The sequence below is a fragment of the Oryctolagus cuniculus genome, chromosome 1 (genome assembly GCF_964237555.1).
Source record: "Oryctolagus cuniculus chromosome 1, mOryCun1.1, whole genome shotgun sequence".
Classification (NCBI taxonomy): Eukaryota; Metazoa; Chordata; class Mammalia; order Lagomorpha; family Leporidae; genus Oryctolagus; species Oryctolagus cuniculus.
Window position 1 is genome coordinate 155,634,952 of NC_091432.1, and position 13,733 is coordinate 155,648,684.

The window sequence follows — 13,733 nt, forward strand, 5'->3', positions numbered from 1 at the left end:
GTTGCTGGTGGGTATGTAAATTGTACATCCACTTTAGAAGGCAGGTTGCCAGTGTTTTTTTTACAATGCTAAACATAATTTTCTCATAGACCCAGCCATTGTGCCCCTAGGTATCCTCTAATTGAGTTGAAAAGTTAGGTCCACACAAAGGTTAGACCATTAGCTAAAAACTCAAATAGAAAATGTCAAGCAACTAAAATCTAGAGGGGAAAACGCTCAATAGTATTTCCCTTTCTTTTCACTGACAGAAGCTAGGGACACTGTTCTGAGGTTCTCAGCATCTGGTCAGAGAATTTGGCAACAAGTACAACATGTCTCTGGTTGATGCCAATGAGAGACTAAATCTCTTGAAGTGTGTTTAGACAAGAGACATGTCAGGACCATTGGAAAAGGGAAAAGAATATTTTCTAAAAGGAAGTGATCAAAATTTAACTTCAATGCCTTTGTTCTTGAAAAGAGAAATCCTGTAAAATAAAAGTGACAACAGTGTTTCATGTGGTATGTGGGTGGATCATCACTTCACATCAGGAAAATGTCTACGTAAGATCAGAATATTAGCATCATATGAAATTTTGCAATCTAACAGTAACTTTAACTGGCCCAGAACATCATACAATTTGCCTGGGTGGCTGAAATTGAAATAGTAGTATTATTTGTCACTTCAACAAATACTTTTGTTTTTAAATGTGGTCTTAGCCAATGACATAGCGAATAAGTATATAAACAAACTGGAACATAGTAAGATATTTATATCTGTTTGTGTGTGTGTGTGTGTGTGTGTGTGTGAGTGCATGTTGGAGAAAGAGATAGGGGTAGAAGGAGGGAGCGGGAGAAAGAGAGAGAGAGAGAAAGAAAAGAGGAGAGGGAGAGGGAGAGGGAGGGAGGGAGGGAGGGAGGGAGAGAGAAAGAGAAAATGACAGTAATGATCTTTGCACAAGAACTCAGACTTTAAGAACTCATTTTTTGGATTATCTGCAAGAGCTTTGATTGTCTTTGACATAGATAATAGTACAATAGCTAAAGATATTGCAAATTTCTGTCTTGAGAATAACATTATTATATCATTTATATTCTAGCAAACTTGCAATTCAGCTTCCATTGCTTCAGCATTGAATTTTGAAATGAGAAGAAGTCATAGAACTGAAGAGACAATTTTAATTCTCGCTTCATCTTTGGAGACAAGAATGACTTCAGAAATTAGAGAAAGACAGGCTTTGGGTGTCATTCATATTTACAAATACGTTCTTTTTTGAAAAAGGAGACATACAGAATTTAAAAGAAAGTATTCTCATCTGCACACAGTCCCAGAAATTATTTCAGGGGTAAAATGATCATTTAGGAGTCACTCCAGAAGCTCTGTCTTGTTAATTTCCCTCTTGCTGAACGTCACCAAGCCCCTTGTTAAGGTGAGACTGAGGCAAAGGCCTAGTCACCGGCACAAATGTAGAATGAGCTGTAGCTCCCTCAGACTGCTGTGCCTGTTCTGCTGATATTGCACACTTCCTCTAAAGAGATTACCAGCATAATCCTAAATATTATAGGGCCCGAGTTATCTTATTTTTGAGCTCATCAGATCCAGCCTCCTGCACGTAATCCCCAACAGCTTTATTCAGTGTTTATGTAAGCTGGGGAAGTTGCATGAATATGAGGACCACTCCTTTTTATTCCTAGAGACGCTGCTCACAAAAAGTAGTAAGAATCGATAGAGTAAATTTCAGCCTCCATTGTAACAAATGTCCTCCTTTGAGCTGCTTTTTCTATAAGCAGAACTTTCATATCTATTGTTTGATAGTCTATAACAATATCTGAGTGGAAATGTTCATGTTCATCCTGTTTGCTGTGTTTCTTATATATTAATTTGTACCAACGGCGTTTTTGTGCTACAAGGAGGCTTAAATAGGCAGGAAAATATTTTTCCCTATTTGTTTAGAAGTTTTATCTACTTCTAAAAGAGTAAACATTTATTTTTTAGAGAAAATATGAAGATATGTCAAAAAGTTCATAGACAACTGGAAATATGAACAAGTTTATTCTAGTGGAAGAACATTTCAAAACTCATGTATGGCATTTTCATAATATGAGTTTACCCTGATCTTTTGGAAGATCTCCTGTACTAGAAGAAAAGGGCATTAGTGAAACCTAGAAATTACTAAGCATAGCACTAAGTATCCTGCAGTAACTTGCACTATAAGCTGCACCTTTAATTTAGGATATCCCTTCTAATTCCACAAGAAGAAAAAAATATATGTCTCTCTTTCCAAAACACAAAAGCACATTGATTCATATAGTTCACTTAAAAACAAATTGTGTATGTATGTACGTGCATGCATATAAATCTCTAAAGTTGAACACTATGTTTTTTGTAATTTTACAATGGAAGGTAACTTCTTGTTTGGTGTTTTCACCCCAAATTAGGAGAAAAAGAAAATTTCCATTCTTTTGTGTGACTCTGCTAATTATGATTCAGACCCAAAGAGGATTAAGTACCTGGACACTAATACGTCCAGTGTTATTAATTTCTAAACAACAATAACAACAATATCCTAAGACTGTCAGTAGTAAGGATAAATAGTTGTTTAAATACTTCATTGATGTCGGACTGTGGTCTGCTGGTAATGGTTTATTTCAACAATACAACCTTTATATACATGTAGTTTGGAATTAGTGAGTAATTTCATAGAAACCAATGTATTTTATAAAAGTACTAGCACCAGGAAGCTCTAAGCATTGTGGAAAGATGAAATTCTGAGTTTATGCAATATTAAGAGTTTTAGTTTGGTTTGTAACAAGTTTAAACAACTGAAAGGTTTACATTATTTGAAGCACACATTATAACAATTTGCATTTCAATATTTCTAGTGGTAGTTCATTGCTATGTAGTGCTGGCAAAGATATGATAATAAATTATTTTATTCTTATATATTTTTAAAACTAACACTCCATTCTGCATCTGTTCTGAGGTAATGTGTGCTCAGGGAAACACACATTGCTTACTGATAAGAAATTTAAGAGAAGAACTCAAACATAATTCATCTTATTGTTAATAATCATTCAACCAAACAGATTTAAAAAAAATAGACTCCTTATAAATGGGGAAGCATAATATACATAAAAATAATGGATGTTTTTGATAGTTAGAAAAGTATAATAATCATAATGACTAAAATCAAGTCTATGAAATTGTGACAGAGATGTTCAGACAGCTAAGCTAATGTTAGCGTAATGTGGCAGATGACTACTTGAATTTAATCTCAATATGCATTTGGTAATTCACTTCTGGATATGGCAATATTTACATATAAATATCTTTCCAGTGGAGAATTAAGCCTGAGTGACTTGTTTATTATATACATCCTTGAGTCAAAAAATTTTTTTTCTGTCCCCACACCTAGCCATCAATTTATTTTGCTGAGAGCTCACAAATGCTTATGTTCTTGCCTGGAGGACGGCTCACACAGCTAAGTGTCAGAAGAGAGAAGAAAATGTAAAACTCACCCGTGGCGTCAGCTTTAGTTTTGAGCTGGTTCTCACACATTTTGACGTAGCAATTAAAAGTCTAACTGAAAAATATTACACTTTTCACTTGAGGTCTGACGGTGCCTCTATGTTATCCCACAACTAGAATCCCAGCAGACTGCATTAATGAGATTAAATGAAAGAGGAGTTAGAGGCATCAACTGTTCCCTTTCATTAAGTAAGGGTGAAGGGCTGCTCGGGCGAGGAAGGCAGGCGGGAGAAGCTTGCTTTTTCTTTTTTGATACTCTATATTCACTCAAGAAGGCAGTATTTGCTAAATTGCCATTGGCAGTTGAAAAACATCATCCCCCATCCTCACGAGAATTGTGTGGATACACATAATTTCTGCACTGGAATTCCCCTTTGTTGTTATCCTGTTGGAAACAGATCCAATACACATACGCTGAGTAGCAAAGAGTCATCCCTGTGATGACAAGAGTATGACGTAGGTTTTGATTTTGGACCCTCTGACTGAGGTGCAGTGTTGAAGGACTGCATAAAGGTATTGCCATGTTCCTGTCCCGCCAAGTGCTGGATCACAGTTGTCTGTGAGGTCATTAATAGAGGACATGAGCGTTTTAAAGTCAAAGGAAACATGCACACCGTACGGCTGTGGTGACCACAAAGCCTGGGAGCCAGTTAGGGGATTTAACACTAGGCAGGTGACAATGCCCCAACCTTGGTGTCCAAGGTATCTTCATTCTCCAGCAAACCTCAGGGCTCCCACTTGCCAAATAATCATAAAGAAGATACACAGACACATTTCTGATTTTCTACATGTTTTGCTAGGAAGGGTAAATATATAAATATGATGGGTCTTCAAAACAGTCATGGAAAAATGCATATTTTGAAAAAACTGCAAAGATTTCAAAAAATTTTTTTGTACCCAAATGAACTTATATTTTCATTCCATTCTTCCATGAACTTTTCAAAGCTTTGGCTCCCAAAGGAAAAAAAAAACCCTTTTTTATATGAGAACAAAATGCTTATGTAAGTATCAGCTTTATTTAACTTCAGCTTAAAGTTGCTAAATTGCTTCAGTGATGAATCTCAAATCTTTCTCTCCACCCTTTACTTTGCCATACTGCCTTTGACAACTCTCATTTTCTTTTCACTAATATCTTATTACAAATTGTTTTTTATTTTTTTTTCTTCTCCCTTCCTCTCTTCTTTTAAACAACTCTGCCTTTTTTCCTGGGTTTTATAGTATAGATCTTTCCCATAGAAAAAAAGGCAAAATGTGGTGAGGCTGGGCAAATCCATTCAGTGTTACTGTCAGCATAACATGGCTGGGCCCAGTGGTGCCATTAGAATACCTGGCGATCTTAAAAAATATTGATGCCTGGGTCTCCTCTAATTAAAAAAAATCCTAGAGGTAGAAAGAGAGAGGGAGAGAGAGAGAGAAAAAGAGAGAGAGAAAGAGAGAGAGAGAGTTTCCATTTGCTAGTTCACTCCCCAAATGCATCCAATGGCTGGGGCTTGGCTGAGCTGAAACTAAACCTGGGAGCAGGTTATTCAATCCAGGTCATCCACATAGGTGGCAAGGATTCAATTACGTGAGCCATCAACATTGCCTCCCATTGTCTGCATTAGCAGGAAGCTTGATTCAGGAGCTGGAGCCAGGAATCAAATCTATTTATGGGTTTGGGATGTGGGATGTGGGCACTGTAACCTGTGGCCAAAGGCCCACCCACGATTTCCCCTCTTACACTCCATTGATTTGTTTGGTGTTAGACAGGCATCTGTAGTTTTAAATACTTCCAAAATGGGGCCAGTACTGTGGTGCAGTGAGTAAGGCCACTGCCTGAGATGTCCGCGTCTCCTATGGGTGCCCATTCAAGTCCCAGCTGCTCCACTTCTGATCCTAATGTGTCCTGATGGCCTGAGAAAAGCAGTGGAAGATGACTCAAATGCCTGGGCTCTTGTCACACATGTGGGAGACTCAGAGGAAGCTCCTGGCTCCTGGCTTGCAGCCATCTGGGAAGCGAACCAGCAGATGGAAGATCTCTCTGCGTGTGTCTCACCCTCTCTGTAATAGCTATGACTTTCAAATAAATAAATAAATATTTAAAAAAAAAAAAAAAACTTCTAAGGTTATTCTAACAGGCAGGCAATATTGATGACCCCTGGAATGTTCCTGGGAATCACCAAAGAGTTACAGATTTCTGACCCTCACCAGCTACTGAGAATCTGGATTATATTAGAAATTCAATAAATATAGTTGAATGCGAATCTGTCCATCTTTGTTTATTACAGGGATATGCATTTTCATACATTCATTACTCATTCATTCAATAGCTAGAATTAATACTGTTTATACTAAGGTACTAGGGAGCGAAGTTACAGCCCACTATGTATTTAACATCTATGAATATAATCCTATTTAATTTCTTTTATTGTCATTGTTAGTTTTCTGTGTAATACTAGTAATAATATTATAAGACTTGGAGGTAATGCAGAAAAGTAAGAAAGCCATTTAGAAACTGCCTCCCCCCAGTCCCAACTTTTGTCAAAAAGCAAACACAGTTGGGGATTCCAAATGTTTCATGTATTAGAGGTTAAATATGGAAACGTGATTGGTTCCTGTTAACTATTCAATGGATATTAAATCCTAACTGGCCTGGAATGAAATTTATAGGTACTACTCACAGGGGCCTAGAAGTCAAATATCAGAAGAAACTTATGTCTCCCCACACCTCCTGCGGCTTGAAAACAAAATCCAGCTCATGCCCTGGCCAACCCGGAAGTGGATACAAGACAGCACCAAGTATCAACATAGAATTGAGCAGCATCTTCAGGCACAGAGCATGCTTGTCCCCCTGGAAACAAAGGGTAGGGCTGGAGACGGAATCTCATGTGTAAGGGGAGACTGCAGCCTGTGTTCAGGAAAGGAGGAAATGGTTGGTATTTCTATGGACTTAGAGTTTTATCATATCACTTTCTTTATCAAAAACTTCTCAGCCCTCCAAGGTCTACAGGGAAAGCACAAGGTCCTCTTTGGCTTGGCTTTGAGCCACTTGGCCATCTTTGTCTTCAGCCACTCTGGTACAATCCTAGGCCATATTGATTTCTTCTTCTTTGCTCCAACAACTTATTTCTCTTCTTTGCCTTTTTAATATCACTTCTCTCTCCTACCTGAACCTTTTGAAGGCTTCTCTTTACAGTGCTCCAACTACCTACATCCAACCTATTGAAGATCCAGCTCAACCCTTACCACTTCTGCAAGCATTCCCTGGCCATCCACCCACAGTGATTTCAACTTATCCCAGGCTCTATGTCTCCACTACTCATTTGGCCTTGGTGTTCTTCATTAATCCTGTTTATATGCTTACCTTCACCTTGAGTATAAGCTTCTTAGGGATAAAAATCCCTTCTTTGTATGTCCCTCAGTATCTAGCATAAGGATTCACTAAAAGTGTATGAATGGTATACCGATAGACACTCAGTGGGTGAGTGTACACTTGCTGATCACCTGCACCTGTAGGGTACACTATAGAAGTCCTATTGCCTCCTCCTACAACTTTATCTAACTCAAATTTTTGATAGCTCAGCTTTAGGGTAGGAACAAGGAGTTTGGAAAAGAAAACTCTGGATTTCCTTAATACTCTACATTTCCTTCATTTCCTTTTTGTGGCATTTAATTTTGTCACTTTGTATTTTTGTCCCTTTGGTTTAGGTCTTTCCTCTGTCCTGTTGGTAGACTCTTTTTTTTCCCCCCTCTGAATAGGAGTGTTATTGAAAGAGGTGAAAAGGAGCTGATCTCTTCCCTGATGGCTCTCTCTTGACCCCATCCAACCACAGGCAGCAGTTCTTTTCATACCAGCACAGAGCATAGGACTGTCCCTGGTATCACAAGACATTAAACCAGCAGGACAGAAAAATTCTACAACTGCCACCCTTTCTCCAGATTCACATGGAAATGAGACATGAATCTACTCAAACAAAAGAAACATCATAAAAAAGAAATTGACTCTAGGAAAGTCTTGCATTTTAGCACAGGGTTCCCAGAGGGGTCCCCAGATAAGCTCAGGCAGCTGCTTCACTGAGGACTTGTTAGAAATGCAGATTCCTGGGACCTCATTCCAAATCCTGAATCAGAAGCTCTGGGGTGGTGCCCAGCAATCTGTGTCGCCACAAACTGCCGGGACAGTTCTGAGCCATGCTTATGTTTCACAGCTACTGGTTTACAGCTTGGGTTTTCCAGTCAGGAGATGGATTTAATTCACAGCTATGCCACACTAGCTGTGTGGTCTGGTGAGTTAATCTTCTGATGCTTCAGTTTTATTACATGTGAAATGGTGATGCAATGATCTGGATGCTTGTGTCCCCCCAAGATTTATATGTTGATGTCCTAACCCCCAAGACCACGGTATTAGGATGCGAGGTCTTCAAGAGACAATTAGTAAAAGCACAGCTTTCATGAATGAGATTAGCGACCTTAAAAAGAGGCCCAAGGAGTTGCCTTGTCCCTTCTACCAAGTGAGGATGTTGTAAGCAGGTGCCAATTAAGAATCAGAGCATGGGCAATGCAGGAGCCTTGATCTTGGACTTCCCAGTCCCTTCAACTTTAATAGGTAAATTTCTTTTTACAAGTTGCTCAGTATATAGTGTTTTGCTATATCAGCCCAGATGAATTAACCCAGGCTGTACTAATACTTACCTTGTAGAGCTGCTGATGTAAAGTGAGATGATTCCTGCAGAGTATTCAGTGTGGTCTTGGGCATTAATAAGCATTCAATAATTGTGCGCCATTACTATGGAATTACTTCAGAGCAGGATAAAAACTGTCCCATGCTTTTAAAATCTATCCTATTTTTTATCTGCATGATTTTCAAAACATGGTTCCTCATTAAAATTACTTGGGGAGCATTTTAAAAATAATCTGATTCCCAAGAGACTTGCACCAGACTATTTCAGTAAGAAATTTGAGGAGTGAGAGCAGGTATTTATATTTTACAGAAGATACCATTCTAAAGTATAGTATAATACATTGTTGTAATGTATTGTAGTCCATATTGCCATGAGAAAGAGTTGGGAGACTAAATGCAGATTAAGAATTAATCATCAGTGATGTGAGATGTCATATTCATTATTTCCATGATTTTGCCCACATTCAGTGGCAAAGAAGTCCAGAGAAATGCTAAAAGGCAGGTTCTAGAGAAGGATTTCTCACCCTTTTCATTACTGATGCTTTAAAAGGAATTTTTTAAAAAGACTTATTTATTTATTTGAAAGGCAGAGTGACAGAGAGAGAGAGAGAAGAGAGGGAGGGAGGGGGGTGAAGAGTGAGAGTGTGTGTGTATCTTCCATCCACTGGAAAATTTGTACATTAGAAAATAGTTGTGTGAAACACAGTGAATATTCAGAAAATTTTAGCTATCATTTGCTTAGGTATTGATGGTTTCATATTTCCAAGCCACTGGAAAAAATTCCTGATGTCTTTACATATGAGTTGTGTACCCGTTCAACAGTTTATCCTTTGAGTGGAGAATCAGAATGACTCAGTTCTCCAACGCATCTTAGGATCTACACAGCTGGCACAGACAAAAGGGCAAGGATGTCTCAATGAGAAGAGGTTTCTGTTTCCATATTTTTTTCTTTTTTAAAAAATTCAAGTTTCATTTGAAAGGCAGGGTTACAGAGAGAGGGTGAGACAGAGAGAGAGAGAAAGAGAGAGAGCGAGCGAGCCACAATGGCTGGAGCTGAGCCTATCTGAAGTCAGAAACCAGGAGCTTCTTCCAGGTCTCCCATATGGATGCTCGAACCCAACCACTTGGGCCATCTTTTGCTACTTTCCCGGGTGCATTAGCAGAGAGCTGGATCTGAAGTGGAGCTACTGGGACTCAAATTAGTGCCCCCTTATGGGATACCAGTGCTGCAGGTGGTGGCTTTATCCATTACACCACAGAGTCAGCCCCCACAGCTTTCTAGTTACATCACTTTTGGAAATGACTTAATCTCTTAGAACCACTGTTTCCTCTGTTGTAAACCAGGGAAAATAATTATTATTTCATGTATTTGTTTTTTAGCATTGAATCAGATAACGTATACGAAAACATTTAAGCCAGAATCCTGGTATAAATGAAATCAGGGTTGGGGAGGATTTTCTGACAAGGGCCATTTGTGTATTTATAACATTATTTGTAGGCCATACAAAATTGTCAACTTAAAAATTATCCTAGAGATTCCAGTATGGCAGAATAGAGAGGGAGCTTATTGCTCTAGTCTATGGGAAGATAGTTTTAAAAAAAGTAGAGAAAATGCAATCTCAGGGAAGAGTTTCGGAGAAAGCTGCAGTGGGAACTCCATACAAGTTATAAGGAAGCTGTGGATCTACCTGGAGGGTATGGATGTACAACATGAACATGGACACAACACAGGATCCCAGCAAATGACAGCCTCAGCGCCAGCCTTGGAGAGCTAGGTGAGAGCAGACGGCAGTTGCCCAAGCTATTAGTGATAAAGCTGTGGGGAGAGCCTGATGTCAATCCAGCTTGGAGCCCTGTGGGGGACGGTGTAACTGCCAACCTAAAGGAAAAAAAGTGGGGCAGGTTTATCTCTCCCTGACCATCCAACAGTGGCATCCTGTAACTAGCTGAGAGAAGGCAGGCACCATTTTGGACATATGTAACAGCTCTACCAGCTTGTGTCTGTGCACCCAGCAACCAGCCAAGAGGAGACATTGTTAGGAGGGATAGGATACACTGATGGGAGGATTGATAGGAGACTGGGCACCTGTGACTATAGGGGCCTTGTGTACCGGGACTATGAAAAAACTGTGGCTATGGGGAGGGTTCAGGGTGTAGCTGGGTCTCTGGGCAGTCACTGTGGGTGGCTCCAAACACTTGAAGCTCCCTGATATCCTGGGAAGGATATTGCTGTGGGATCCATACTCACATTAAGGACTGCACAGATCCTTTCTGTGGTTTGTGTGGCAGCATGGATGAATAGTGCACCCATTGGGGCTAGCAACTGGGTATTAGTTGCTTGGAGGACAAGAAGTGAGCATGAGACAAGTGTGAATGTGAGACTATACTAACAAACCCTCCCTTCTGATAAAAAAAAAAAGAGATTTACCATGTCCAAGTTGGGTGTCACCTTGGACACTCCCTTCACTCTGGAGCACTTAACAGAGCTTCCTGGCCACACCCAGCAAATGCTTCTGGGTATACACTGAAAGAACAGACACTCCACTAGGACACAGAGGCATAGTCCAAAGATAAAAGCCATCAGAGGAAAAGACCAAGTGTCTCCACAAATGCCTAAAAATAAATGCAGAAATTCAAGAGACAAGAATAAGGATGACAACATGACACCCCCAAAGGAATATAATAACACTTCAATACTAGAATGTGAAGAGGAAGAGATTAATGAAATGCTGGAAATGGAACTCAAAAAAATTGATCATAGGATTACTTAGAAGCAATCAGAAGGAAATCCATGAATTAAAGATGTCCATACATGACATGAGTGAAAAATTTTCCCATGAAATTGAGATTTTAAAGAGAAATCAAAATGAAATATTAGAAATGAAGAATTCAATAGATCAAATAAAAATGTAGTAGAAAGCCTTAACAGCAGACTTAGTGAAACAGAAGAAAGAATATCTGAGTTAGAGGAAAATCTCTGGAAATTTCACAGTTGGACAAAAAACAAACAAACAAAAAAAAGGAATTAGAAAACTTAAAAAGAGTATGGGAGATTTATGGGATACCATCAAATGACCCAATAAATGAGTCTTAGGAGTTCCTGAAGGTATGAAAAAAGAGAGAATAGATTAGAAGGACTTTTTAGTGAAGTAATTACAGAAACTTCCCCAATTTGGAAATAGAAAGGAATGTCCAAGCACAGGAACACATAGAACTCCTAATAGACATGACCATAAAAGATCTTCCCCATGACACACTGTAGTCAAACTCTCCACAGTAAAACATAAAGAAAATATTCTGTAATGTGCACAAGAGAAATGCCATATTACTTTCAGAGGATACCCAATTAGACTCACAGGTCACTTCTCATCAGAAACCCTACAGCCTAGGAGGAATGGTGAGATATATTCCAGGTCTTAAGAGAAAAAAACTGTCAACCTGGAACACCATACCCTGTAAAGCTCTCATATATGAATGAAGGTGAAATAAAGACCTTCCATAAAAAAATAGAAATTGAAAGAACTTGTCACCACTCATGCAGCCTTAGAAAATATGCCTCAGGATGTGCTACACATTGAAACACAGAAACATGGTCATCACTATGAAAGAATGTGAAGGCAGAAAATCTGCCAGTAAAAGTTCAAAGGACATCCAGAGTAAACAATAGGAATATTTATGGGAAAATGGCAGGGCCAGTCATTACTTATCAATAGTGACCTTGATCGTAAATGGCCTCAACTCTCCAGTTAAAAGATACAAACTGGCTGGATGGATTAAAAAACAACACCCATTTTTTTTTTTTTTTTGACAGAGTGTCTTGGCTTTCCATGCCTGAAATACTCTCATGGGCTTTTCAGCCAGATCTGAATGCCTTAAGGGCTGATTCTGAGGCCAGAGTGCTGTTTAGGACATCCGCCATTCTATTAGTCTGCTGTGTATCCCGCTTCCCATGTTGGATTGTTCTCTCCCTTTTTTATTCTATAGATTAGTAACCTAAATGAAAGATCCCCATGAGTGAGATCCCAGTGGAAAGAATGGGTCATCAAAGAAGGAGGTACCTTTCTCTGAAGGAAGGAGAGAACTTCTGCTTTGACTATGACCTTGTCTAAATATGATCAGAGTCGGTGAACTCAAAAGGCTTCCATATAGGTACCTTTCTCTGAAGGGAGGAGAGAACCTCCACTTTGACTATGACCTTGTCTAAACAAGATAAGAGTCGGAGAACTCAAAAGGCTTCCATAGCCTTGGAAACTCATGACTGGAACATAGGGAGATTACTGATGCCATAAACAGGAGTGTCAATTTGTAAAGTCAACAACAGGAGTCAGTGTGCACTTACTCCTCATGTAGGATCTCTGTCCTTAATGTGCTGTACATTGAGACTTAATGCTATAACGAGTACTCAAACAGTATATTTCACTTTGTGTTTCTATGGGGGTGCAAACTGTTGAAATCTTTACTTAATGTATACTAAACTGATCTTCTGTAAAAAAAAAAAAAAAAGAAATGATCAATTCCCAACTTGACTCTCACTGGGATTAAACATGACAATAGGTCTGATCTGATTTCATCATCATTTAAAAAATCATCTATTATTTTTCACTTTATGTTTCTGTGTGGGAGCAAACTGTTGAAATCTTTACTTAATGTATGCTAAACTGATCTTCTGTATATAAAGAGAATCGAAAATGAATCTTGATGTGAATGGAAGGGTAGAGGGAGTGGGAAAGGGAAGGGTTGCGGGTGGGAGGGACGTTATGGGGGGGAAGCCATTGTAATCCATAAGCTGTACTTTGGAAATTTATATTCATTAAATAAAAGTTAAAAAAAAAGAAAAAAAAAGGCTTCCATAGCCTTGGCAACTCATGACTAGAGCCTCGGGTGATTACTGATGCCATAAACAAGAGTGTCAATTTGTTAAGTCAACAACAGGAGTCACTGTGCACTTGCTCCTCATGTAGGATCTCTGTCCTTAATGTGCTGTACTTTGTGATTTAATGCTGTAACTAGTACTGAAACAGTATTTTTCACTTTGAGTTTCTATGTGGGTGCAAACTGTTGAAATCTTTACTTAATATATACTAAACTGATCTTCTGTATATAAAGAGAATTGAAAATGAATCTTGATGTGAATGGAAGGGGAGAGAGAATGGGAAAGGGGAGGGTTGCAGGTGGGAGGGAAGCTATGGGGGGGAGCCATTGTAATCCATAAACTGTACTTTGGAAATTTATATTCATTAAATAAAAGTTAAAAAAAAAAAAAAAACAAGACCCATGTATTTGCTGCCTATAAGACACACATCTCACCAGCAAAGATACATGCAGACTGAAAGTGAAAGGATGGAAAAAAATATTCCATGGTAATAGAAACCAAAAAATGGCTGGTGTAGCCTCCTAATATCAGACAAAATAGACATTAGCACAAAAACTGTTGAAAGTGACAAAGGGCACTATGTAATGACTAAGGGATCAATTCAACAGGAAAATGTGACTATAATAAATGAATATGCACCCAATTACGGGGCATCTGGCTATTTAAAAGAAATGGTAATGGATCTGAAGGGAGAC

The 13,733-nt window shown here is 38.9% G+C and overlaps 1 protein-coding gene across 2 annotated transcripts in view; it reads right to left on the bottom strand.

The window, feature by feature from the left end:
• Positions 1-13,733, bottom strand: part of RORB (RAR related orphan receptor B) — a 234,269-nt gene that overhangs the window by 86,962 nt on the left and 133,574 nt on the right. Inside the window, exon 1 of one of the 2 annotated variants that reach the window (XM_070050739.1) lies at positions 3,496-3,648. The exons of the other annotated variant lie outside the window; for it this stretch is intronic. Coding sequence (XP_069906840.1) covers positions 3,496-3,535 — 40 coding nt within the window. The 5' untranslated portion in view covers positions 3,536-3,648. Of the gene's footprint in view, positions 1-3,495; positions 3,649-13,733 lie in introns of those variants that run through there. 2 annotated transcript variants of the gene reach the window in all.